Source organism: Pipra filicauda, unplaced genomic scaffold (genome assembly GCF_003945595.2).
Source record: "Pipra filicauda isolate LSUMZ 115617 unplaced genomic scaffold, ASM394559v2 scaffold1_size10287979_pilon, whole genome shotgun sequence".
Lineage (NCBI taxonomy): Eukaryota > Metazoa > Chordata > Aves > Passeriformes > Pipridae > Pipra > Pipra filicauda.
Genome location: NW_024104310.1, coordinates 3381641 through 3409208, shown reverse-complemented (window position 1 = coordinate 3409208; position 27568 = coordinate 3381641). Strand labels below are relative to the sequence as shown.

The window sequence follows — 27568 nt, the reverse complement described above, 5'->3', positions numbered from 1 at the left end:
CAGTAAAATAGTCGAGTCAGTTCTGTTTAGTAAAAGATGTTAATTCTTTTATTATTTTTGACAATCTTTTCCTTAAGCTGCTGGAAGTCCTGAAGAAGATGAAATGTATGAAGCTGCAATAATAGAAACAAATTGCATTTACCGCCTTGTAGAAGATAAGCTCATTCCTGAGGATGACTACTGGGGAAAGGTGCCAAAATGCACCCTGCTACAACCAAAAGAGGTATCGTGCCACTTACTGCTCCTGTGGTAAGTGCAGGAACATGTAACTGATAATGACCTTCAGTAACTGCAAATGCTCATGGAGAGGATCACTGAAAATTGGGTCCTCCATACTTCTGAAAGGCTTCTGAACACTTTGCTGTCTAGAGTGTGCTACAGGTTTCAAGAAATTTGATCATGTTATCTTTAAAGTGAAATACCGTTTTAGGAGGTGTAAACATTTTTGTCAACAGTGGCTCACTCCAGAATCATGAAGTGCAAAACAGGTAGCACTTCAGAAAAACAAAACAAAACCCTGTTTTTATTTCTAACCTTAGCAGACTTTTCCCTTTCAAACAACCATTTCACCCATCTAAGTCAGAATCAGAGCAGATTTCTAAACTAGACACAATGCATTTTCTTGAAAGTATTGAGTCACTGCCTGTTTAGTGAGCCAGTTACCCATGTTGTGCTCTGTCAGCCTTCCCTGGCTGCAGGACAAGGCATAGGTCAAAAAGTCAGGGAAAGCTGCTGTAACTGGACAGCAGTCAGTCATGCAATGGAATCAGGTTTTTAGCAATAAGAGCTCTCTAATCTGCTAGTGACTTAGCTGTCACCTAAAGATACACCTCACAGCATTCCCCATACTTGCTTCCAATCATCCTCAGCAATTAGACATCACAGTACAGACCACTGCCCTGTCCATACTTGCATTGCAGTGCTACTTGTTAGTGTCCTGCAGAAACTCACATATTTGGAGGAATTTCTGTTCAGCACAAGGAAACTGGAGGACCAGGGTATCACCTAACCTAATAGTAGGTTGTTGGTGTTTTATGTTTGGTTTGGTTTTTAGGTGCTGGTGTTTGATTTTGGCAGTGAAGTATATGTATGGCATGGAAAGGAAGTTACTTTAGCACAGAGAAAAGTGGCATTCCAGCTGGCAAAACACTTGTGGAATGGCACCTTTGACTACTCCAATTGTGACATAAATCCTCTGGATCCAGGAGAATGCAATCCCCTTATACCCAGGTATTGTAACTTAAATTTATTCTCATTGCAGATACCTAGTTTTCTTGTCCGTTTTTCACAGTGTTCAATTTGATTCTATGTCTTTTGTTCCCTTGTACAGAAAGGGACAAGGACGCCCAGACTGGGCTGTGTTTGGCAGACTCACAGAACATAACGAGACCATACTGTTCAAAGAAAAATTTCTTGACTGGACAGAACTGAAGAAACTCAATGAGAAGAATTCTAGTGAATCCCTTCACCAGAAGGTGCATATAATAAACATGCTAGGTATTTCAAACTAGGTGACTTAGCTGGGATAGAAGCCAGGGAAGCTTGTTCTCAAGGAATCCAGAGCACATTTATTATCATGTGAGCTTTGACCTAGGGGTCAAAGCATCACCTCCTACAGTGAACCCCTAGAGTTGCTTTATATTATTATTATTTATATAGTATTTTTTATATTTTTTTTTAATTAATTAACTAATTAATTAATTCTGTATGAGCCAGGCAGCTCAATGAATGCTGCCAAGGTGGCTTTGACAAGGCATCAAAAGATGACAAGATACTAAAGTACTGAAATATTCAGAAGTCAAACTGTTTGACTGGAACGGTGGGGTAAGAAGAAAAAAAACTATGTTCAAAGAAATCTCTCCTCTGTGTTTTTTGACAGGAAGAATCCAGATCTGACTCTAAACCATATGATGTCATGCTAATGGTAGCTGTGCCTCAAACAACTGTAGGCACTGTCTTGGATGGAATGAATATTGGCCGGGGCTATGGACTTGTAGAAGGAGAAGATGGGAGGCAGTTTGAAATTATCACTGCATCTGTGGATGTCTGGCACATTCTGGAATTTGACTATAGTAGACTACCTAAGCAAAGCATAGGGCAATTCCATGAGGGAGACACATATGTGGTGAAGTGGAAGTACATGGTGAGCACTACAGGTTAGTGAACAATTCCATTTCATCCTGCTGAAACATGGAGAAGTGCAACTAAAACTGCTGCTCCTAGTGGTGAAATCCAGACCTAGACTTCTTTGGATAAGAGGCTGTTTTAAAGGTTGGGGCTGATAATTTAGCCTTCCTAGGCCATAAGAAGTAGAGCTTCTTATTTTATTTTGTTTAAAAGAAAGCAATAGAAAAAAAAGTAGTTATTTTTCATACATCAAATGTAATGCTGTCCATCTCTGCTTTTGCCCAACATTGGTGGTGTACACATTCACAGGACAGCTCATTAAGCCAGAATTGTGTCCACAGCTTAACACCAAAATAACAAGGCAGCTGGACTAATGACAGTGGTCTGAATATCTTGCAAGAGACGTAGGCTTAGTAACAAGGAACACCTTCGCTGGATAATTGAGATAGGTAACAATGACAGGAAAAGCTCTTGCCAACCCATTGCCCTTGCTGTCCCTTTTGCTGTTGCTGGAAACCTTTTGCTGTGGGTTTCAGGCTCAGCAGTGTTCTGACAAAGAGCCTGAGTGCAGCAGGTAAAGGCTGAGAATCAGTCAGCTCAGGAAGCCCATTGGAACTCGCCCTTCTGGCACTAAACTAAGAATAGGTGGCTTTTGTGGTAAATTAAATAGAAATAGTCTAAAAATGATTGTTGGAAATAGAAGTATATTAAAATCAATTGAAAGCAGTGTAACAGTTATACAGCTTAAGGCTTTTAGCCAAAAACCGTAGGTAGGTCTTAGTCAAGATCGTTGAGTTCAGATACTGGCAAATCCAAGAAAAACATGAAAGCTTGTAAGTTTTGGGAGAAGTTCACTAATACTGAACTGTAAACAGACTTCTAATCCAAATGGATGAAAACGTATTCCATCACTCCAAAACAGAGTAAATTTTTATGTAGGAGGCAGTACTTTTATGAGCTGAATGTACAGATAGGACTGAAAACCATAAATTTTAGAAGTGAGTAGTGGTTTGAATATTCTCAACTTGAAAAAAACAGTATGCTTTCTCCTAAGTGTTTCAGTTGGATGTTGCTCAGCACTGCTGGAATCAAGGCAGAAGTTTTAATACTTTTTTAAGAATCTGTTTTAAAACTCTCAGCTTTTCTTAAAGCTTTGGTTTAGTTATATCCGTTTATTCCCTATTCACTGGAAAGAGTGAAATATTCCATAATTGGTTGTATTGTTGAACTTCATTTGCTGTAAACATTATTTGCTTATCATAATAACCAAATATCGATCTTTAAAAAAAAAAAAAAAAGTTACTGTTTCCCTGCTGCCAAGGAACAGTGTGTAATGTGGAAAATGAGCCATAATGCACTCTTCTGGTAATATAACTGGACATACCATTTCACATGCAAATTGGCTCAAGTGCTGTCAGTTATTTTTCTCCAGATAGTACCAATCTTTCTACATCTCTTTCTCCTGCCAACAGAGGCTTCTCTGCCTGGGGGGCTCACATCCACCTGAGGAGACAATGCCAACTCTGCATGGGGACACGCTGGCTTGGAGGCTTAATGTTCCTCCAACTGGACATTTTATCTTCCCTGTTCTGGATGGGATAGTGCTGAGCTGGCAGATGAGATTAAACCATGTGCTGTTTAAAGCTATAGCCAGTGCACTTTCTTCAGCATGTGCTTTCTGTTTCACAGTTGGAAGCAGACAAAAAGGAGAGCAACAAGTAAGGGCTGTTGGAAAAGAGAAATGTGTATATTTCTTTTGGCAAGGAAGGCACTCCACAGTGAGTGAAAAAGGAACATCGGCACTGATGACAGTGGAACTCGATGAAGAGAGAGGAGCACAGGTGAGCTTTCTAGGTGGCAGGCCTGGTAAGATTTGCCTTCCCAGGTAGCCACTAATGGTAAATGGGAATTGTCTTTTTTGGCGTCCTCCCTTTCTGTAAAGGTGTTCTTGCCATTACAAATAGTCAGACCTCAGAATTACTTTTGGCGTTACTCCAACTGCCAGAGACATGTAAGCTCCTTTATGGATTGTCATTCCCAAATCTCACTTCTAAAGATTATACTTCTGAGAAAGGCTGAAGGAGGTCTTCTCTCCTTTCAGGAATATGTGAAGCACATATTCATGCCTTCAATTCAAGTACATGTTCAGATAACAGAACTGTCTTCCTAGTGCTGAGGAGAAGCACTTTCTGCAGGCCAAGACCAAAAAATTAATTTGAAATTTTTAATTTGTTTACTCTGTAATTAAGACATAAATGGCCTTGTTTTTTATAGATTCTAACAAATGCAGATGCAGCTAGTTTGAAGCCAAGAGGACAGGCTAGCTTTCTTTGTCTTTAGGCAGACTTGGGCTATACTGTGGCTTCACCGTTACCAGCATCCTAGGTGGGAGGTTTAGAGTTAGTTCCTATACCTTGATCATGCTGTAATTACTTTTTTTAACAGCAGTGTAGACATGACCAGCAAGACAGGAGTTCATAGAATAGAAATGTAAATGCCCTTGTTCAAGAGCGAGTCTCTGCATCAAAGCTGATTGAGCAATTTGCCACGTCAGTTTCATACTCAAAATACAACATTTAGTGAGCAGATAACATGCACGTGGTCACAGGAACCAGTTTTACAGCAAATTTTGAACACATTTCAGTTCCTCAGTTACCTCCATAATGCTTTCAAAGAACATCAGTGAAGGTGGACCAGTTCTGTAAAGAGTTCAAATAATGTAATGGTTGGCGTTTAAACCAATCTAAATCAAAGTTTATTTGGTATTCCTTATCCTCTGAAACTCTTGATTGTTGGATTCTAGCTAGAAGTTTCTTTTAATATGCAGGTCACATATGAAACCCATTGCATGCTGATATATGGTAATTTAAACAATAGTCAGCAGTTTTAAAGCAAAAGGAAAGCCATCTTCATGGATGGCCATAACTATATAATTTTTAATAATCCATAGAGTCTAGTTTTTCTGAGTCTGTATACTTGCTTCATTTTTCTAATGAAAAGTGGTGCTTTCAATTTCCAGGTACAAGTGCTTCAAGGGAAAGAACCCCCATGCTTCCTGCAGTGCTTCCAAGGAGGGATGATTGTGCATGCTGGAAGAAGGGAAGAGGAAGAAGAAAATGCACAAAGTAAATTATTGTTAGTTAAGAGCTTCTGCCCCAAAATCCTTTTTTAGATATTGTGGAGGGCTTTGAATTCAGTCTCAACTACCGTACCCTGTAGAAAGAGGAAATTAATGCCATGAAACTCTTAAGACAGCTTTGCAATGCTTTGTTTCAAGGTAGTCTGTTTCTTCTTTGAGCATAGAAAGATTGTATTGGTGCACATATAAATTGTTCTAGTTGGTTTCTAATTAAGCTAAGTACCTGTTTGCTTTAAAATGTATTCTTTTTTACATAGGGAAAAAAAAAGGTGTTTTTATGAGCAGTTCTTCTGCTCCAAGGAAAGCTCTGAGCTTTTGTTACCCAATCACTCCTTTTTGTAACATATTCCTTGAATGCTATAGTTGAGGTAGGAGAATTTCAATGCAAGTGTAGCTTGGACATGTTCCAGTGTGCACCTGAATGTGACCTTCTGTGCCTAAGGTGCAGAGGGGAAGAGGAACTGATAGGAATACTGTATTTGTCTTCCTTTTCCCCCCTTATGAAACAGCAGAACTTGACTGTATTGCTCTGTTAAGCTCTTCAGCTCTCATTACTTGTACTCTTGTAGCAAGGTTTCAGAAGGCATCTTTTCTGTACTGGGGTTTCTCAAGTAGTGTTAGCCAAACCTGGTGCTTAGCTAGTTTGTTCTGTGACCATGTAGGTAATGCAGTAGGTGAAATTCATCCAGTGTGAGAACAGCTGTTCCAGAGGAGAGGGTTTGAATTTTCAATGCCATGTGACTGTGTAATACTGCTGCACTGTTCCTGTCTGCTCCAGGTGACTGGAGGCTATATTGCGTGCGAGGAGAAGTTCCCAATGAAGGAAACTTACTTGAAGTAGCATGTCACTGCAGCAGCCTGCGCTCCCGGACATCCATGATTGTCCTCAATATAAATAAAGCTCTTATCTACCTGTGGCATGGCTGCAAAGCTCAATCTCACACCAAGGATGTAGGAAGAACAGCAGCCAATAAAATAAAAGAACAGTGAGTGTCTGACCTATATTTTGGAGATGGTTATATAGGCTATCAATTTACTTAAAATAGTCTGACTCAAAGAAAATTTGAAATAAATAAATCTGTCTTCTGAGTACAAATGCAACATGTGCATGCTTGGTGAGGAGGACAAGCTGGTTTGGTAGAGGGGAGAAAATGTTCTGTAATCACTTTCACTGAAGGTCGAATGCTTTTATTAATAGACTCATAGAATGGTTTGAATTGGAAGGGATCTTCAAGATCACCTAGTTCCAACCCCCTTGCCAGGAGAGACACCTTCCATTAGACCAGGTTGCTCAAAGCACCTTGAAAACTTTCAGGAATGGGGCATCCACATTCTTCCTACTGTACTAATTACAGTTGCAAAAAAACCCAGACACTTTCTATTTGGAGGGCTCAATATCTGAATACCAAATTAAATTACAGTTGATAAGAGGATTAGAGTCTACTCTTGTGAATAAGGATGAGGAAATTATTTTGGGAAAGCATGCAAGGAGGACATCAGCAGTTACAAAAGCAGGCAGTGAAAATCCCTACTTGAGAGCTCACGTAAGCATCTCCTCCACTCTGGGAATGGGATCAGAAATGGTATGAGAATGGTTGTTGAAATTCCCTATCTTGTTTTTTGATAATTTTTCAAAGTGCTTGTGTTGACATGAAGTGTACAACAAGCCTAGAGGGTACTTTGGGGTTCTAATAATGCAAATGGCCAACAGGTTTGTGTTAGCTGTGTTTGGGGCAGGAACACTGGGTTCACTCTCTCTCTCTTTGTGTTTTGTAGATGCCCACTGGAGGCAGGGCTGCACAGCAGCAGCAAGGTGACAATTCATGAATGTGATGAAGGGTCAGAGCCCTTGGGATTCTGGGACGCGTTAGGAAGGAGAGATCGAAAGGCCTATGATTGCATGCTGCAAGGTAGATCTGCCTTCCTGGATTTGGCACTCACATTTTACTTTACTGGTCTATGGTATTGTAAGATTTAATGTAAAGTTTTTGAAGAACTTCTTGATAGTTGAGATGATCCCTTCAGAGAGATGCTTCCAAAAATCTACTGAGTTAAGTCATACTTTTCTAGAATGAAAGTGCTGGAAAACCAAGTGTTTCATTTTGTTCTTCCCCCTTCTGCTGCCATCTGTATTCAGGCAGCTCAGAGCAAGAGTTAACACCGTTACCAGTACACTTTGCTTCTCTTCTGAAGGGATTTAGGAGGTACTTCTGCACACATTCCCATCCAGTCTTTGCATTGAAACTGCCAACAAAGGTAGCAGGGGAGTTGATTTACCAAGTGGAAAATTTGTTAGCTAACTCTGAGTGAGCTTGCTTCAATTAAGCTGCAAAACAGCCAGTTATGAAATGGCTGATAGTAACTAGCCAGGATCAGATTCAAACTGATGGCAGCCAGCCGTTTAGCTCAACTTCTTCACAGCTGTTGCTAGTCTGCCAAGACATCTGGTTGTCTTTCCTGATTTTTCAAAAACCAGAGAATTTACAGTCACTTTAAAAGTGGCTGTAAATTATGTTTTTATTTTTCACAATCATCTCTGACATTTTCTGTTGCAAATCTTCTTAAATTCTGTTCTTTTAAGATCCTGGAAAGTTTAATTTCACCCCCCGACTGTTCAGCCTCAGTAGTTCATCAGGAGAATTCTCAGCCACTGAGTATGTTTACCCTTCAAGAGACCCTGCTGTCATCAATTCCATGCCATTCTTGCAAGAGGATCTTTACACTGCCCCACAACCAGGTATATGCTTTAAAATACTTAAGGAACAGGAAAACAGATAACTGTATCGTGCAGCAGACAGTGCTTCAGTAGCTGTAAGCACTTTTAACTTGATTTATTGCAGGAAAATGTGTGCACGTGATGCTTATACAACATTAAGAAATAACTAATTTTTCCCTTACAAAGATGCTGAGAACTAATTGAATGTATATGTATCCTAAAAGCTTGCTATAGAAATACATTGTTTATGTCAGATAATCAGAGTCCATCTGAGGTTTAGCTGGATGATTAACAAAAGGGATTGGTAAACTGTGAAAGGATCCTGTTGTCATGCTGCCAAGCATGTGAGACTGGGGTTGTTTAGGGGATTATAAGAACTAATAAGTGGCTGATGATGGGTTTGTTATTTTCTGACTGCTTAGCACTGTTCCTTGTTGACAATCACCATGAAGTGTACCTGTGGCAAGGCTGGTGGCCTGTGGAAAACAAAATCACTGGATCAGCTCGAATCAGGTGGGCTACAGACAGGAAATGCGCCATGGAGACAGTGCTCCAGTACTGCAAAGGTAACAGATTGCTGTGCCTGACTGCTTTGAGAGTGTCATACCTTTCCATGCCTTGCTGTCTTGAGCTGAAAGGTGCTTCCCCTATTTTATCAATAAACATCAGCTTATTTGAAGATACATTCTCCACTCTTTCTTAGCAAAGAATTTGCCTAGTAATAGCATTGTTCCCAAATTGCCAAGATACTTTGCTGACTTAATTCTCAGAGGAAAGGTTTTATTTTTTTTCTGTGCCCCTAGTGGAGGAGAATAGCTCAGACATCAGATCTCTAAAAGTGAATACTGAGAACACACCCTCGTAAACCTGAATGCTTTCTGTATAGCTTCTCTTAAATTTCATAAGCTTCTGTGTATCAAAAAGACTGAATGAAGATACTGTTGGCTGATGTAACTGGGTGTTGATTTAGTGGGGGAGGTGGAAAGACTTTGAAAATCAAGAGCAAGTCTCACATGGAAACTGGTGGCTATTGGAAATTCCGGAGGACAGAGCCTCAGCTCTGTCCTCATTTCTGCAAGATAGTTGTTGCCACTCAGTGTGCAGTGATTCAAGCTGCATTTGATGATCATGTAAGAGTACAGTGCCTAGAGATTATTTTCTGCACTAGTAGAGGTTCTTTGAGACACCATAATGCTGCCTTCTCACTTCATCTACTATTATGTGAGGCTGAGAATAGTCCTTGCATCTTCTGACAGAAGATGAATAAAGAAAGGTGTGAAGTTACCATGCAGGAGAGAGGGCATAAATAACAGCCGTGTTCTGTTAATTCAGAGCAGTTTCCCACTGTGAACAAGTCGCTGGAGCTTAATTGGTGCAAACTGTGTCCTCTTGCAAGGAAATCCTGATTGCTTATAGACCTTGAGACCTCATGATGCCACTGATTTCTTCTGTAGCAAACAAACTTCATAACTTGTGACACAGTGGATGGTAATGCATTGTCTCCCATGGACATTTGTATATTTGAAGAGGGAAAGTGATATCCTGGTTGGATTCCATCCTTATGCCGATAAGCCAGTCTTTGCTTTGCAATGTTTAGGTCAAATAGGAGTAACAACAAGTGTTGTGTTTCAGTTGTCTTGTGTCACTGAGTGGAGTCAGTAACACCTGGCAGGAGATAGCTGAAAACCCGTACTCCAGACATTGAAATGTGACCTTTACTGGACTGCATTATGGCTCAATGTAGTTCATCAGGTGTCTCTGGCACTGCCCTGCAAAACAGCAGCATTTGTTTAGGAATGGGGGGCTAAAGACAGGGCAGTTATTGGAAGAGTCTTTGGCTTTGACTGCAGAATTCCTAAAGAAGAGGCCAGTTGCTTGTTCACCACCACCCCCAGTTTTTGCAAGTCAAAGATTCATTTCTTTGAAGCCATGTCATACAGCGTGAAGGTCAGCACAGAGGAACAGAGTCCCATGCAATGAAGTGCCCAGAGCTGCTCAGCAGGCTAGGGAAAGATGAAGGTAAGATCCCAGTCTCATGCACTCCCTGATGCAGTGCTATAATCTTCTGGTAATGAAAGTCATGTTTTCTGGTCCCAGCCAGAGATTGAATCAGATGCACATGCTGAGGTTTGGATACTTTTCCAGATTTCTTGAACTTTGAGTTTGATGATGGGAAAAGGGATTAATGCCTTCTGCACTAGATTGAATTTGCTGCATTCAAGTTTTATGCACAGTGGGAAGTTCTTCAGTGATTCCTCAGGGGTCTGAAGTTTAACTCGTGTATCATAGGACAAGTTATTTTGCTGGGTGCTCACTTTGCAGCACTTGTGGTTTTTAATTTCTTTGCCATGGGTATTTCTCAAGAGTTTCAGGCTGTGTGGTAGGATAGATACAGAACAAGTTTGTTACTGTTAAAAGACCAATTCTGCTCATACTATTTCTAAGCTAAAGATGATGCACACTTCTGTAGCAGTTTTTTTCCATTCAAACTATGCTGTTCTGGTGGTGTGTTGCTTTCATGATCTGGAATTTTGTCAAGCACTTCAAAATTTCACTGCATCAAGCCGTCAGGGCTGTCTAGCTCTTATGCGGTCTTACTTCTCAAGGTGTAGAAATTTAATTTCAGGAGTTATTAAGGCTGCTGTAATTATTTTGACTACCAGAATGTAGTTGAGTGATCAGAAGCATTAAAATACCTTTGTCTTATTTTTCCTCTCCATTTCTTTCCTCATCTATGTCCCCCTTTTCCTGCCCTTCCCCTTTTTCTTTTCCTGGCTTGCAGTGTTTGACTACATGATGGCATGAAAGAGACTGATTAGCAGTTCTGGATATCCCTTGAATATATGTAGCAGTTTCCCTTGTGCATAAATCTCCTTTAACTTGTCAAAATATCTTGAAATTTTTTCTTTAGTTTTATTTGCTAAATCAGCAGTCTGGAGAGTCAAGCTCCAGACTGCCAGGAGAGGGAAGAATCTGGTTTGCCCTTCAGTGTTACTTACTGAGGAGATCAGCTTGTGCTGAGGACAGAATTCATGGAATGAAAATATTTCTCCACTTATATATAAATTCATCTTACCTATACCAGAACATTGCAAACACCACTCTCTTTTTATTCTTGGCTCAATTACTGAGAGCAGCAGTAACTAGAACAGATTCACATGTTTTTTAAATGCACAGATTTTTAAGTATTTTTTTAATAGTTCATGGTAGAATGAACAAATAAACCACAAGGAAAATATGTGAAAGAGAAGGCTTAAAATCAAGTATTCAAATGATAAATCCTCTGTCTAAATTCTAATTCACATTCTAATACATTTGTTAGACTGCTCCACAGAGCTTTTACCTCTAATATGCAGTTTCATATGAACATATTCTCTCAACATCTGAGGTAAGGCCAAACCTGTAGCATTCAGATTTTGCAAACCTAAAGGAACTCCCATGTCCAGCCAGACCCTCTGTTTGCATTCAGCAAAGGTGTTGCATGAGTTCCCTGGGGTGCTCCTTAGCAATGGGGAGGAGCTGTGTTCTTTTAGATCCTCCTGCCCGACAGCCCATAGGCATCAAGTGCAGGTAGGGACTACAGTAAAAACCAGGGCCTTCTGCAATGGAGGAAGTCTTAGGGCATTAAAGATGCTCTGAGACTGAATGTAGGGAATAACAGAATTTTTTAATAAGCAGTTCTTACAGAAGCTACAGCTCTCAGAAGCGAGGTCATGTCATGTTACTCTGTTACTTTCACCTGTGAGCTTTGCACCATCTTCAGCTTTTCCATTGCCCATCTGGAAAAAAGATTTGTTTAGACTGAGTTGTTTGAATCTGAGTAAGATGAAGGTACAATATATTTTTTGAATTATAGTTTCTCTCAGTCCCTGGCTGCCTGTCTACCTCTTTTCAATAATACTTGGAGTTTATCAGGGCTTTCGAATCCCTGGGGAATGAAATCATTCCCTTTGTTCACTAGGACGTGGCACAATGACTTTAACCACTTAATCAGATACATCACTGCTGGGCAGGGTTATGTCCATGTCCTGCTACTGTGTGCACAAATACATGTTTTAAAGAAGCAGGACTGTCTTGGAAATCATCAGTAAATACTATCCAGCTATTGCTGGATAGTTAACTCTGTTAACTTTCAGATCCAATTCCTTTGAATTCATAATAACAAAATTATTGTGTTACACTTCAGTATCCCAAGAACAGTTTAAACATTCTCACTTAAGCCTCCAAGCTTAAGCTTTGTTGGCTGCTGGCAAGACACTTCTGCTGAGCATGCCAGAAGGTTTCATTTACCTGAATTTGGCTGATTTCAGACCATTACACTCTGCTTACTCTATTCAAACTCTGTTTTTGTAAGACAAGAAAGGCACTGGGTTAGGAGTAGCTTTTGGAGATTTTCAGCATACATGTTTTGATCTTTGTGGTCAGATACAGTAAAATGCAGGTCTAAGAATACTGAAGAACATGTTAGAAGGTCCCTTGCTAATTTTCAAGAAAAAAAACCCTGTTGAAATTTATTCTTACTGCCTTAAATTACTTCAGCTTTTCAGGAAAGAATTAAACATTCTAAGGAGGTAGCTTTGGATAGTGGGTTGCATTGCAAAATATGGTACCATTTGTAATTTCTCATTTATCTTTTTTTTTTCTTTTTTTTGGATTTTGACTGTTTTTAGGAAAAAATGTAAAGAAGCCCCCAAAATCCTATCTAATTCATGCTGGCCTAGAGCCTCTGACATTCACTAATATGTTCCCAAGTTGGGAACACAGGGAAGACATCGCGGAGATCACAGAAATGGTAAATCTTTTCATTGCACTGGCTGTTTCCTATTGGTAGTAACTGTGTCTTGTGTTGTCAGTAACATTTGTTTGTGCTGTTTATGACAGCTCGTTTGTGCTGTCAAGCCCCAAGATCCAGAGAATGAACTTAGAAAGCACAGGTCAGGAGTCTGCGCAGGAAAAAAACCAACAACATAGCTGAAGTCTGACTGGGAGCATGAATATCAGAGGCATTCCTTGTTGCTTTTTCATGTAACTTTTTATATTCTCTTTTTGTAAAAACAGGAAGAAAGTGTTACCTGAATCATCTCTTAGAAAGAGATGTGCTAGAGTTTAGCAGAACAGCTGTTTCAATCATGCAACAACATGCAGTTCTGGTCTGTCCACTAGATTTAAAGTGCAGGGGAGCAAAACACCCTGCAAAGGAGCAGCTGGCTCCAAAGGCTGCAGTACTGACTTCCTCACCTGGGATGTAGAGTCACAACCAAATTACGTGTGACTGCTTTAAAAGCTTCCAGTCAAGAGGCATCTCAAGGCAAATGACATTTTCTGTTTTGTAAGTCTTCTGCAGCCATCTTTAGTGCAAAACACTGGCTTCATGACTTAAACGCAGATTTCAGCCTCAAACTGAGTACAGGACATCCTTCTGCTAAGTGCAGACGTGTTTTTAGCTGTGAAATTGTTGTGGGGCAGGGTTTTTGGCCTCTGTGCACACCTGGATGTACAGCTCTGTGCTCCATGGCCCAGGCAGAGCAGGTTATCCCATGCTATCTGCAGAATTCCATGAGCACGGTTGGTGGTTTCAGCATTGTGATCCTGTTCTCCATTTTCCTTTTCTCTTCCAGGATGCGGACGTTTCTAATCAGATAATACTTGTAGAGGATGTGCTAGCCAAGCTGTGTAAAACCGTGTATCCATTAGCAGATCTTTTAGCTAGGCCTCTGCCTGAGGGAGTTGATCCACTGAAGCTTGAAATTTATCTTTCAGATGAGGACTTTGAGGTAAGAAGAGAATAGGTGCATTGTTACTCTCTGCATCTGTGTCTAACCATGCAGTAAAGCCATTTGCCGGTTATGCTACTTAAAAGTGGTTTTGCTAATGGCATATCCTCTTGTTTTAAATGCAGGTTGCATTAGAGATGACAAGAGAGGAGTACAATGCACTGCCATCTTGGAAGCAGGTTAACCTGAAGAAGGCAAAAGGACTTTTCTAAGCTGTGTTTATGGGAGTGAGCACTAAAGGGATGTCCGTTCTCACTTTCTATGTCCTTTAGAAGAATTGTACCCTATATTTACAGAACAAATAGAAATAATCTGAAGTTATTAGTGACTACCTATCTGGAGGTGTGTAATATTATAAAAGGCCAAGAGAACTCTTTGAAAATGGAATTCAATTTTGACTTTTAAAGGCAACATGTTTAAGCTCGGCTCTCCTATGCACTTAAACAGTAGTTTCTTGAACTACTGCTTCAGGTGTCCTTTGGCTATATACAATACTTGCCATTTTTGTTTTTAAAGAAGTTCTCTTTGTAAAGTGTTATTTTGTTAGTTTGTGGATTACAAAGAATTTATATTTATATAAACACATAGAACAAGTATGTATTTAACAATGCAATATATATTCACTTTCAAGACTTTCATGTCAAAACTACAGAAAGGTAGCTGGATGGCAGTTGCTTGTACTGAATTAGCTATACCACCAATATGTATCTCCTACACATTCTGAAAAGTTTCTCTTTGCAATAGTTTAAGAATTGTTCTCAGTGCTGCTTCAGGTGCTAAACCGAACAAAGCGTTTGTATTTATAGCATGGATTTCTTGAGAAACTATGCGAATCAACCTTTATACTTTATTATCCAAAAATGTATAGTGCCTTGTTTTTTGTGTACAGTTTATATACAAAAAAAAAAAGATTGGTCTGCATTTTGAAGATGGCTTAGAACAGTCTCCCATGTTACTTTTATAATAGTAGAAATAAAAACATCTCAGTTTCTAATACTTGTTGTAAACATTAAAAATGTCTTTTGTGATATAAGAACTGAAAGTAAAAGCTTCTGAATAAACTCCTAGCGATGCTCTGGCTTGTCATTATCTTGTACTGCTAAGTAATTGGAACCTTCCATAACGTGGTATTTTCTCAAAATATTTTAACTTTAGATGTCTGCAGGTATTGTACAGAGTTATAATTTGAGAAGCAGATAATGTAGAAAATAATCAAGGTATGAGATAAAATTATGTTGGGCAACACTTTAATGCTGAATGTTGGAACAGTCACACAATTCCTGTATCTTTTGGGTTTCCCTGTTTTATATATGAAACCAAAATTGTTATGCTGATTTTCAAACTTTGAAAAAATCTTTTCAACCTTTGTGCAATTGGGAGTAAAACTTGAGCTGAAAATGAACATTGTGTCCATTCTTTCAATAAGCACTAAAGTCAAAATCATTTTCATTCAGCTAATTACGACATTGAATAGAATCATCAGGTAAATATTTGCTATTGTTTGAAATGGTTTTTTAGGCATTTGAAATTTCTATAACAAGTTGTGTGGTTCCCCTCTGGTAGATTAGTAGGTTTCACATTTTCATTCTTGCCAGCATAAGTTTCCTTCTGCCCCATAGCTGTTCAGAGCTGCTCCTGGCCTGCAGAGGTGCTGTTGCTGCTCTTATCATTCTCCTAGGCCCAAGGAATTGAAGTAAGACCTTTGAATGTGTGAGGTCCGGATTTCCTCAAGATCTGCAGAAAGTATTGCTCCACAGTTAATCTTGCTTTGACAGATGGGTTAATAAGTTGTAAGCAAGCTTTATAAGGAAATTAATTAAAAACTTAGAAATAAAAAACTTAGAAATACACAAGTACAATTCACCTGACCTTTTACAGGTGAATTTTCAGCACTGGAATATTTCCTTTCATGTACGTGGTTTCTGTCAAGAACTGAAATAAAATAACCCAAGAAAATCACAGCAACAGTATTCAGATGCTTCTTACACAGCCTCCAGCAAAAAGGTGTTTAGATGCCAGTTCCTCAGAGGTCCTCATCTGCCTTCTGCATGGGATACACTATTAGTTTGAAAATGCAGGTCTTTATAGTGACAAGTTTATTTTTCAAGCACTGAGAGGTTTCCAAAGTCACTGCTGTATTCGTCTAAGTATTTTTGCACCCATATATTTTCCTCTTTCACCCTCTCTGGTGATAAAATCAAGCAGGAATTAGGTTTTGATTATTCATGTTCAGTCTGTTCCATGGGGGTAGCAGGTTTCTCTGTTTTGATTTTTCTACTCAACAGACAACAGCTGATTTGCATAGCATGATTGACCTTGGTTTTCCCTCTGGCAGGGTAGTATCATTTGCTTTTGTGTTCTGAAAACACCATCAGTCCTTCAAGTGCTGCTGAAGGGCAACATTCACCCACCTTTAAAGCCTTTAGAATCTCAGCTAAAAGGCAAGATGAGCCAGCATGGGACCCACAGGCAGTGAAACAATTCACTGTTGTCAGTTCCTGTAAATCTTACACAATTTGGTATCTAATGTCCCAGTGCCAGGAACCACTACACAAAACCCAACTTTCTACTCAGGTGCTTTGCTCATAACTTTGCCCAGGGAAGCTTCAAGGTTTTGCAGAAAATATTTTATTATGTTACTTATCAAAATGCTTTTCTGAAATGTGAAGCTGGCAACAGAAAGCAAGTCAGTGTAAGGACTCAGACAGAACTAATTTCCTACTACCTTTCCACTCCACTATGGGGATGCCATTTATGGTTGGAAATTAGAAACACAGAATATGCCGAGTTAGAAGGGACCCACAAGGATCATGGTGTCCAACTCCTGGCCCTGCACAGGATTATCCCCAATAGTCACACCGTGTGCCTGAGAGCATTGTCCAAATGCTTCCTGAACTCTGTCAGGCTTGGTGCTTTGACCACTTCTCTGGGGAGCCTGTTCCAGTGCCCAACCACCCTCTGGGTGAAAAACCTTTTTCTGATATCCAACCTAAACCTCCCCTGGCACAGCTTCAGGCCATTCCCTTAGGTCCTGTTACCGTTCACCACAGGAAAGGCCATTAAAATCTTCTTGAACTGTGTTTACACCCCTGCATGGGAAATGGAGCTGAAATAGATCTTGTCTGGGTAGGGGGAGTGGGTTAGTTTTTTTGCTTGCATGGGTTACCTGGTGTTATCTCCTTGTTTCAAATAGACCCCTAAGAACACTATGTCTAGGGTGAACTTGATGGCAAAGTTTCTGGTGTAGGGAGTCTGTGCATGAAAAAGGCAGTTCTATCGACCCCACAGCTTCCAGGCCTTGAGCCATGATTTTTATCTCCTATAGTTTTGAACTGCCCCATCCTTACCCTTAAAAATGCAGTTCTTTGACTGCACAATCATTCCAGCACAAATAAGGATTTTTTTAGCAGTGAAATGGGCTGGAAACATGGATACATCAGTATGCCCCAAAACAGCAATTAAAACATTATGTCTGAAAAATCTGCTGCCTGTATGCTTCAGCCAGAAGAGGAGGGAAACTGGGAGGTGGGTAAAAGGAAAAAAACCTAATCTTTAATTGGTTGGGAGAGCTTGTTTCTGTCTATCACCATCCCACCTGTCTCCCAAACAGGTACTTGGCTGAGGAGGAGTTGTGGACCCACATGCACAACTGGTGAAAGCTGATTCTGAGCTTCTCTCAAAGCCTGTGGTGATTTCACGGATAGGGCAGTGGCAGTTTGGTGCAGTGAGTCCAAGTGTTTCACGGCCCACTGGCGTAGAGCATTAACCCTGCTTGACTGCAGTGGCAGCAAGAACAATTTGACCAGTCTCTGTTACTAACTCCCAGTCTTTGTTTCCATTTTAAATTGAGTAGTAGATGAGGAGAAATAGCTTAAGTATTGATATACTCCAAAGTGCCTGCTTTCCACTGAGGCCCCAGTTGACCTGATGCACTCTCCCAGTATGATGCTGGCAGCCAACAGCTGATGCTGCAGGGAATTCCCTTTTGGGCACCAGGTGAGGATCGTGCTCAGCCAGGCTCTACTGGCTCTGGGGACACATGGTCCCCTTTGCTTCTCACAGGGAGAATCATGGGGTTAATCATACAAGCATGACACGCTGCCACTGAAAGAACACTTTTAACCTTCCTCCTGAGACTGGATTTGTGAATTGATCTCCAATGGTGATGAAGGAGTTTGGAGTGCAGTGCTTGAAAGGCCAGGTTTGTTCTCCCTCCTCTGCTCTCATATTTATATGCCCTGTAGGATTAATGCTGATTCTATGTTGTTTTCATGCAATTTGATCATAGAGTAAGAGGAGCAACTGGAAGAACAGATAATTGTAACTCACAGCTAACAGTAATACCTGCTGCTATTCAGGTGAGAGAGTAGCTAAAACAGCCCAAAGAACAGCCTGAAGAGTCAGTGCAGTTTCCTCACTCATGCTGGCTCTGTGGGTAAGTTTTGTTGAAATCTGTGATTGTGAGGTAGTGCTGTCACAGTGTTAGCTTTCCTCTGTCTAAACAACTATCCCGGTCCTATAATAATAATACAGAAAAAAAGCCATCTAAAATAATGATATTTTTCCCTTAGCATGTGTGCTGTACTGGTATCTTGCTTGCAGTATTTTTCTGGGCTCTGACTGCTGAATTTGGAGATGAACAAGTGGAAAACCTCTCTACAGACAGAGACACGGTCCAAATACACGAGTGGTAAGTATGACCAATCCCAGAACGAAAAGGATGAAGCATCAGCTCTTCCTGCCAGCAGGCAGGAGGGCAATCCCAAGGACCATGCTGGTCAGCTGCAGCCCTACCTGTGAGAGAATGGGCTGCTCACAAACATGGTGCCTGTCCGAAGGGTGATAACTTCTCCTCTTCAAAAACAGTGTCTCTGTTTAACAAAGATGCTGGCCGCAAAGCAGTCACTTGCTCTGTGACTCACAGGTGGTCTTAAACTCTCTGGCAGCCCCAAGATCTGATCTGTATCAAGAATATTTCACGTGGGATTTTCCGGTTTGTGAGACTCAGTGGTAGATGTGGGGAATACACAGCCATATGGGAGCATTTCACCAGCCATGCAGCTGGCAGCCCTCTCTCATGGGGAGAACAGGCCTCTTCCATGTTTCTCTGTGCTCTGAGGTTACCAAGAGCAGTGTGGGCTGGGAGCCAGTCATGTGGAAACTATTCCAAAAACTGGAGAGCCACTGAAGGAGCAACCCCAACCAGCCTGTAACGCTGCATGCTCTGGAGATGAAGCTAAGTAAATCATCATCTGTGATTGTGCTTCTCCTGAAGTGTAGCGTATTTCAGAGGAATGGTGAAAAAGAGGGAGTGCCATATGCTGTATGTACCATCATCTTTCCTGAAGCTGGGCTACTTTGCCTTTGAATTCTCCCTGCCCTTTATTCTTTAGGGAATTGGTGCAATGTGCCCAGGAGCCAAGGCAGCAGGCCATGAGATCTGCAGCAGGGACTGCATCTTCACATTTTCATGTCAAATCTTGTGCTCTCCACAAGGATGTACAACCCAAGGGGCAAAGATGGGCCTATTCTATTTCTACAGCCATAGTTATATAAGGGCAGCCCCATGACAAGGTCCACATACAGTCCTGATCCACTGACAGTTGTGCTCTTGGCAACAGAGTACCACTTTTATAAAGCTTTGTAAATCACTCCTGCTCAGTGTAGCCCTTGAACTAGCACAGAATATATTCTCACAGCAAGACCAGACTCTGGGCAAAATTCTTACATTCTGTTGCTAGAAGATATATTTATGTAAAAGAAACAGCTTCATTTTCTGCTCTCTCATTGCAGTAAGGAACTGGAGTATGTGAAGAAAGCTTTCCTTTATCTATTCAGTTGCAGAGATTCACAGTAAAAGCTACCGATGGTGAACCTGGGGTCCCTGGCTCTGCTACACCTGTCTGCACGCACAGAGTCCCGGCCCTGCACTGGCAAACCCTTGCAGTCGTGCATTTCTACATGTTTGTCTCTACCAATCCAACGAAGCTGAAAGGGGCCTTGAGGGACTGCTAAAAATGTTACCTAAACCACCCCAAACTTCTGCTGACTCCTCTGAAGGGACCTGCCCATAGAATTAGTCACCAAGTTACTGAACCAGAGGAAAATCCTAGCTCACATGCACTGCTGAAAGAGCAAGGGGAGGCAGGAAAAAACAACCCGTAGTGTCACCATTTGCTATTCTACTAGCTGATACCTGTTCACCTTCAATTTTACGCTCCCCTATTCCCCTCTGTGTGTTCCAGGCTGTGCTAACCCCTACATTCATTTTTCAGTGGCAATTGCTTGGTAACACTTGTGCTTGGTACTTGTGCTTGGTAACAGAACACTGACATTTAATTCCTTTAATTCAGAAATGTGCTGTATAAACTGGTAACTGTTTGCATGTGTGGCTTTTAATTTTCTTTATGCAGCCAGTAAACATATCATAGCCTCAATATGATCGCTACTCTTGGTCGTGGTGACTGGCTGTGAAGAAAGGCATCTGCTTCCTAGGTCCCAAAATTGGATGCTGTATATAATAACGTTGTTGAAGTGGTAACACTTTATTATTAGTGCCTCTGTTAGTTCACTCAATAGTTTATAAAGTGCTCACGACTTATAGACAGAAAAGTAATTGATTTGGCTTGGTTTATCTACAGGGGTCCAGGCAATATTTTATCATTTCACTTCTAAAGTTGTTTTTGAACTTTGGTCATTTATGTAAGTAGTTTCCGAGTAAAATCTCTGCTGGTTCTAATGCTTTTTTGTTTCCCAACTCTGACTGCTACCCTCATTTCACTGAAGTCTTACAACTTAAATACGTGCATGTTTTTTTAAACAATTCTAACTTCTGTATTTGAGGAATATGATTGATGGTGCCTTGCTGCACAGTTGTAGAGGGTGTATTCCCTTACACACCACACTCCCCACCCCACCCCCAGTTCTTTTCAAGTGGTTTGTTAGTGACCCGGGAAATATGATTTTCTATTTCAAAAAAGATTTTCAGAATTTGGCTGCAAACCAGAAGCAGAACCATGCTGCACCATACCACACCACACCAGTGGAACAAATACTAAGAAAGGCTGAACATTTCACAAAAGGAAAACTACCAGAAACAGTCTGAGGTTTTAACTTTCTCCAGAAGCCTCTGGCTTACTTAGTATCAAAATTCCCAGCAAAACAGACTTAATTTTTGCAATGCTTTTTGTTTTAGATAGAGTCATGCATTCTGCCAACACATGACTGCTGGATGAGCAGCCTTGCAAGACAGACTCTGCAGTAACAGATGCAGCACTGAGGGCTGGAACTAACATGAAGCATAGAAGGACTGACCAAAATTACAGAGAGCATCAACATGAATGAATTTTGAGAGCCCTGCATCTGAGCAACAGATGGACAAGTTGGAGTCCCTCAGGAATGACCTGTGAAAACGAGATCCTCTGGAATCACCACTGGTCTTGGTACCAGTTTGGACAGACACCACAGTAGCAGATCCACAGTTTGCACTTAAAATACGTGTAGAGACTCCATAAGGTGAGGTTTATGAGAAGCCCATATTGGTTGGACAAATAAGATACCACCTGCCCCAACACACCTCATTTGTTGATGTTCATACACCATAAAACCAAGTGCTAGAAGAGTACGTGGTTTTGTATTTTGAGTATCTTACCACATTTGCCTCATTTCTGATGAACCAGAACAGGCAGCGGTCGGTGAGAGCCTGGTAGCCATATATTTGCTTAGAGGTTTTAGTTTTATCTCTAGAATGAGATGGTCCTTATCAGACACAACCGAGTGTGGAAGTGGAGCTTCTGGAAGCACACGCATGTGCAGCCTCCTCGCTCTGTCACCGGAGGGATCTAACCCTATACCAAACCTTCCCTATTTTAGCCAAACTCATCGAGTTAGAAAACCCTTAAAGCAGCGTTTTCCAAAGAAGAGGGCTGAGCCGCGCATGGGAAGGCAGACAGAGCCCAGGAAAAGCTGACTGAGGATGTGTGCTAATAAGAAAACGGTCCTGGGTAGATGGGGTGGTGATTGAGCCTTCTTGAGAGGGAAGAGACGAGGAAAAACCACTGGAAAAACGTCGGCACAGAGGGATTAAATGGGGAAAAGTCACGGCTACAGGAGAACGCACCTGCGGGCCGGGGGGGGGCGGGAGCGCGGCTGCCCAGCCGGGCCCTCGCAGCGCCTCCAAGTCCTCATGTCTGTGCCGAGTTCGCTGCCGCTGCCCGGCGCCTCAGGCCGGGCTGCCTATGGCCGCCGGCCAGGGGAGCCTCCAGGGCCTCTCGGCAGCTCCTCAGCCCCACCTCGGCGCCCGCTCCATCCGTCCTTCCCTCCCGCGGCCGTACTGTGGGGACGGGCCATGGCGCCCCTCGGCCGGCAGGGGCCGCCGTGCCGCCGCCCGCGGAGCGCGGCCCGAGGCGGGGCCGGGCAGGCCTCGCTCCGCCTGCCCGGGGAAAGCCGGCTCCGTCCGCCCCACGGGTTCGGATCAGTTTGTTGTGCATCTCCTCACAAGGCGGTGAGAGAGTGCCCGGAAGGTGTTACCGGTGCTGCCGGCTGCCACTGCCTTTCCAAAGGATACTCCTCCCACCCCAGCTCATGGCTGCGGGCACTGGGCTCACCCCAGTCCGGCGGGGTTGCAGAGGAGTCCCACAGCCCGGCACTGGCCGCCGTGTTCCCCTGGCGCTCCACCATGAAGGGCCATTGCCCCGCTGCACAGGCTCCCTCACCTTTTGGCGAGGCTGCCTTTAGCAGCCGCATTTCCCCCCCTGACATCCCACCGGGGTTTCAGGCCTGTCCTGACCCCTCTCCCTGTGCAGGCAACGGTGATCCCAGCCTGGGAACAGGAGCTGTGGTTGGAATGAACCACAATCCTCCATCCAGAAGCACATGGAAAGGGAAAAACTACTTTGGCCATGAGAACTGAAGTGGTCCCTTGGGGACCATGGCCTAGGGCACAGAGGAGAGCGAGAGGACTGACTCCCTGCTGATGCTGGCACTTCAGCAGGGGCAGTTTTGAGGCTGAACATTTTCACTGACAGCTGAGTATCTGGTAGCCTGTCTAAGCAAGCCTGAGTGCTGAGGTCCTGTTTCACGTGGCAGCTCTGGGAATGACTTCCTGGCAGACACGAGGGTTTTTCACATTCCCTGCTCCGGAATAAGTGTGGGGCCACCTTTTCCCTCTCCCTTAGGACCCAGTAGTTTGGGCCAGCCTGGCTGCAGTTGTGCACGGAGCACATGTCAAATGCCAAGTGCCAGGGAGTTTGTGATGGCTGCGTGTCAGTGGGTATGGGTAAGGTAGATCTACACCGCCCTCCTCCAGCCCCATCAGCACACACACGTCTAGTGGCTCTTTCTTCCCTACTCCACCAAAGTAATTGGCACGTTGACTAGAGAAGTGGCTCGCAGCTGGCACGAATCAGCCGCAGCTTGCTGGCGCCAGCCGCTTCACTTTGAATTCGCTCGCTTGCTGTCGCCTCTTCCTTCCCCCCTTTCTTCCCAGAGCCACACAAAGAGCTGGCAGGGCCACTCGCCAAGTCGGCGGGCACTGCTCACCTTGCCAAGCAGGGCCCTCTTCGTGCCCCCTCCCTGCCGCCCCCCCAGCTGTTTCATCCCCACTACCATTGTGTTCACTTGCCTTTGAAATTGGCAGGAGACATCAACCGTGCTCAGATGATGAAAAGAGAGGAGAAGCACCTGCTCCTGTTTGGAGCTTGGGTTTAAAGAAGTGCTTGGGCTGAATACATACACCCTTATTTGTGTGCTTGGGGGCAGAAGAGCTGGAGAGGGACTTTATTCTGCTGCTGAAATATTCAGCCAGGTCACAGTGCGGCAGTTTGCAGAGAAACCACCTCTTCCACCCCCTCAACCCTCCTCCACAACTAATTTTTTAAATCACTTTATGTGCTGAATACTGAAGTGTTTTTTACCTTGCAACAGGAACACTGTTTGGACAGGCTGAATGGACTAACCAACAGCAGTCTTCTTGCCCCTTTACACAGTGACAGTGTGTGTTGTCACCTTCATACATCATGTCTTTTGAAAGCATTTTGGTACCACACAATTTCAACTTGTAAGACACATTTGAATGCCCAGGAGGAGACAGACAGTCTCTAACATCAAGTGAGAAGTGAAGGACATTTTTCCAGGGCATAGGAACTAACAGAGTGAGGGTGATGGAGTCATGGAGTATTGTGGGCAGTTTGCTCACTTCCAAAGCATAGATCCAAATGGATGACCAAAACCAGCTTGGATTTTCTTCTCTCGCTTGCTATGACTTTTTCATGGGGTTTATTACTTTATATGTAGAAAGGGGAGGGAGGTGGGTCTAGCACATTTTCCCTGAAGCAAAGTACTGGTTATGAGCCCTGTACACCCCAAACCAGGCAGCAGCCCAGGGCTGCCCATACACAGAGAGTTGGTAACAACACGAGGTGCCGCCTGGTGTCCCACAAACATAGCAGTGGGTCTGACAGCAGTACTGATGTGTTCACCTGGCAGTTCATTCAGCCACTGCACCTGAGCTAATAAGCTCTGGATTTGTTAGCTTGGGCACAGCATTGCACTGACATCAGGGTACCTGCACTGGTTCCCAGCCCACCAACTGGGATGCCTCTGGGCTGTTTTCCCTGATTCTGGTGCTGGGTAAGCACAGGCAATTTGAAAGCCAGGAGCTACGTCATTCGAAGTCCCCCTTTCTCACTTTCTGTAGCACTTACTAAAGTGCCCTACTGAAGCCCTCGTAGATCCTCAGCCTTTGCTCCTGCCTCCATCTCAAGAGGAGATGGCCAGGAACGGACAAAATAAGGGAAGGCATGGAAGCAGCTATAAATGGCTTTGTCACTGTGACCATTGCAGTGCCCTGCCTGCCCACTCTTCCTTTTATCCATATTCAGCCATCAGATTGCAGAGCATCTTGCACCTGAATCTACTTCATGGCTCCACACAGGGGCTAAGGTGAGGTTTGGGGAAGCAATCACCACGACTCAGATCTATAGTCAGCAGAGCTCTACTTGTTTCAGCTGCTGGATTCCATGATGAAAGTCACCTCATTCAAAAGGAGGCAGGCATATCATCAAGTGGATTGTATCCAAAAGGTTTTTCCCTCACCCCACTGACTGTAAAGTAGCCCGGGGTGTATGGCTGCACTATCCAGTGAGGAGAGAGGAATCTCACCATTGGAATCTAGAAGCATTTAAGTTTTCTCTGTAACCCAGGGCTTTGCACAGCATGTCTGCCCTGAACCCTTACCATTGCATTGGGACTCCTCAGATTCCTGCCTAGAGCTGTGCAGGAGCTCAGGGTCCTCCTCCCCTCTCTGAGGGACCCCAAGGCACAGGGGTCTCTGCACAAGACACACCACACCTGGCTGCAATTGGGCTGGCAGAGGCAGCACAAGCTTGTATTTGCCCCATAACACTGTAATTGGAAATGTGGAGAGACTTGGGGTTGATGTCTGGCCTGAGGGGCTACAGAGTCCTTACCTTCCAGATCATCTCCCTGATCATCTGATGTCAGTCTGCAGGGGCAGGGGGAGAGCAGAGGGGGAAGCTGGGCAAACGACTACTGTGTCATCTACCAGGCACTTCAGTGCTGGGTATTGAGGTTCTGGAGGTCACATAACATCAGCCGCTCCATGGAGCTGGCCCTGCTTGCCCGGGTATCAGGCAGCTGGGTGCCACGAATGCTGCATGGATTGAGTCTGACTTAGTAAATACGGTTTGTGGAATTGTGTGCACTCTAGTGAAACCTAAGCCGTTTCCTGCTAAAGAGCCTTTTTTCAAAAAGCTGGATCAGTGAAGTTAGGAACACTCACATCAGCAGACATGATGCCTCAGTCATTGAGCAGGAAAAAGCCCTGAGGAACTGAAAAGTGCAATGATGAAAGGCCACAAACAGCTGCTGAAAGTGCTCATGAACCACGAGTAACTTAACATAAAGAACTGAAACAGAAATAAAGCCTGGTTTGATTAAATGGTTGGATTCAGGAAAGCAAGTCACATCCTGGAAAGCAGCTTATGTAGGTGTGTGATGATTCAGGCTATTTCTGGAGAGGGAAAATATGCAACACCTTGCTGCCTAAAGCACAGGCCACCCCACTCCCAAGTAAGGCCACAGACTTCCACTGACCCTTGTCATCACTCCTTCAGTCCCTGTCCTCTCAGGGAGTATTAATATTCCTCTGCCTATTCTTTACCTCCAAAACTAAAATACACATGCACACACACACACACACACACACATGTAACAATTCCCACATTGCTAAAATTCATTCACCTACCCAAAAGCAATTTCAAAGGTGAAATTCAAAGGTGATGAACCTTTCCACTCTAGATCAGATCATGCCCAGATCTCCATTCTTAAGGGTAACACAGTGGCCAAAATCCCTGATGGAAACTATAAGCATTTGGCATCTGAAAGAACACGTCCATTTTTGTGTCTAACCTCAAATACCTGATTATCTTCCCTGAGAACCCAAGGGAACTTTGCAAGTCACCTTAGGAGATGGTCCTGTGACCACGTGGGTCAGCTGGGGACTGCTACTGATCTTGCCCATATAATCAGGTAGGCTGGAAAAACAAAAACCATTTGCTAACTCAGTTTGTCACTACTACTTGTGAGAGATGAAATCCTGTGGCCTGAGTGATTTCTTTGCAAAATGGCGGGCAGAAAGCCTGGCTACACATCCTGGTTCATATCTGCTTTCTCTGTAATTTGGCCCAAGCAATCAAAAGCAAATGAGGGAGGATGTAGCAATAATATGGGGGAAGCTGAGAGGTTGAAAATATGAGCAGGAAACAACGAAATTAGACTGTGCTTGAGAAAACCAAAGTTAATACATTTGGGGGGAATAGTCTGAGAAACTACTGGTTAATAGGACAGAGAAACCTGGAAAGTAGGCACATGAGTTAGCAGCCACTGCTACATGGTGGGCCAGGACAAGCCCATGTGATTTGGGGCTGTCCACTGAGGTACCACATCACAGAGTGGGGTGTGCTGGGGCTGCAGCAGGGCTGTTGCAATCACTCCTGTGCACCTCAGCCCAGGGGTGATGTAGACAGGCTGGAGGCTTTCAGAGAGCACCACCACAGATGAGAGGTGGGAGGGAACAGCTGGATGAGGAAAGCCTGAAAGAATTCAGCATAAACAACTTTTCCAAATGATGACTAAAGGAGGAGGATATGATAACCCTCTGTAAGTATTTGAAGGCTATAAACACCAAGGGTGGCTCATGTGGGATAAGAGTACATGTAACGGGATAAATGCATGGGCAGTAAAAATATGTTTTATGCGAAGACACAGGTACAAAGTAACAGAAGGTGGTAGAGTTTCCCAAACTAGGGGTGGAAGTCCAATCGTTAAACTGCTCCAGGTGGGAGAAGAAAACAAGGCCACGTGCTATTGGAGCAGTCCAGCAAAGGAGAAGTAGATAAGGTAGGTCCTTTACCTTCAGGTCTTTTGCTGTGAGACTTGCTGTTCCATGGAAAAGAAAAACTTATACTCATCGCCTTGCTTAAAATCCCCACCAGAATCAACCTGAGAACAAAATTAGGCAACAAGACTCTTTTTCCACAGCGGTGAAGAACGTTGCTTATCATAGCCTGGAATTTTCCCTGCTTGTGCAATGAAGGAGGTGTGACATTCTGCTCTATATGTAGGTTTTGTTGAGGATGGTCCAGAGGACATAAAAATGGATAGTTGGCTGCAGCCAGCTATCACCTGTGTCACTGGCAGCATGCCGGCAGTGGTGAGGTGACTTCATCTCACACTACCTTCTTCCTGGAAGTTAACTTCAAACTAAGTCTGGGTGATAAGTGACAAAATGTT

At 43.1% G+C, this 27568-nt stretch overlaps 1 protein-coding gene and 1 long non-coding RNA gene across 3 annotated transcripts in view; one reads left to right on the top strand and one right to left on the bottom strand.

Annotated features, from left to right (window-relative positions):
- Positions 1 to 15158, top strand: part of SVIL (supervillin) — a 103681-nt gene extending 88523 nt beyond the window's left edge. For both annotated transcript variants that reach the window (XM_039380672.1, XM_039380673.1), the window contains 13 exons: positions 78 to 223; positions 1055 to 1230; positions 1331 to 1475; positions 1880 to 2156; positions 3817 to 3968; positions 5147 to 5252; positions 6045 to 6252; positions 7043 to 7176; positions 7848 to 8003; positions 8405 to 8548; positions 12653 to 12774; positions 13601 to 13756; positions 13882 to 15158. In XM_039380672.1, coding sequence (XP_039236606.1) covers positions 78 to 223; positions 1055 to 1230; positions 1331 to 1475; positions 1880 to 2156; positions 3817 to 3968; positions 5147 to 5252; positions 6045 to 6252; positions 7043 to 7176; positions 7848 to 8003; positions 8405 to 8548; positions 12653 to 12774; positions 13601 to 13756; positions 13882 to 13968 — 2009 coding nt within the window. In that variant the 3' untranslated portion in view covers positions 13969 to 15158. The remainder of the gene's footprint in view (positions 1 to 77; positions 224 to 1054; positions 1231 to 1330; positions 1476 to 1879; positions 2157 to 3816; positions 3969 to 5146; positions 5253 to 6044; positions 6253 to 7042; positions 7177 to 7847; positions 8004 to 8404; positions 8549 to 12652; positions 12775 to 13600; positions 13757 to 13881) is intronic.
- LOC120323140 lies at positions 8571 to 22225 on the bottom strand. The gene is made up of 3 exons (XR_005563326.1): positions 21876 to 22225; positions 11668 to 11761; positions 8571 to 10355 (listed from the first exon to the last, which is right to left on the bottom strand). It is a non-coding gene; the product is annotated as an uncharacterized LOC120323140 (long non-coding RNA).
- Between the last annotated feature and the right edge of the window lie 5343 nt (positions 22226 to 27568).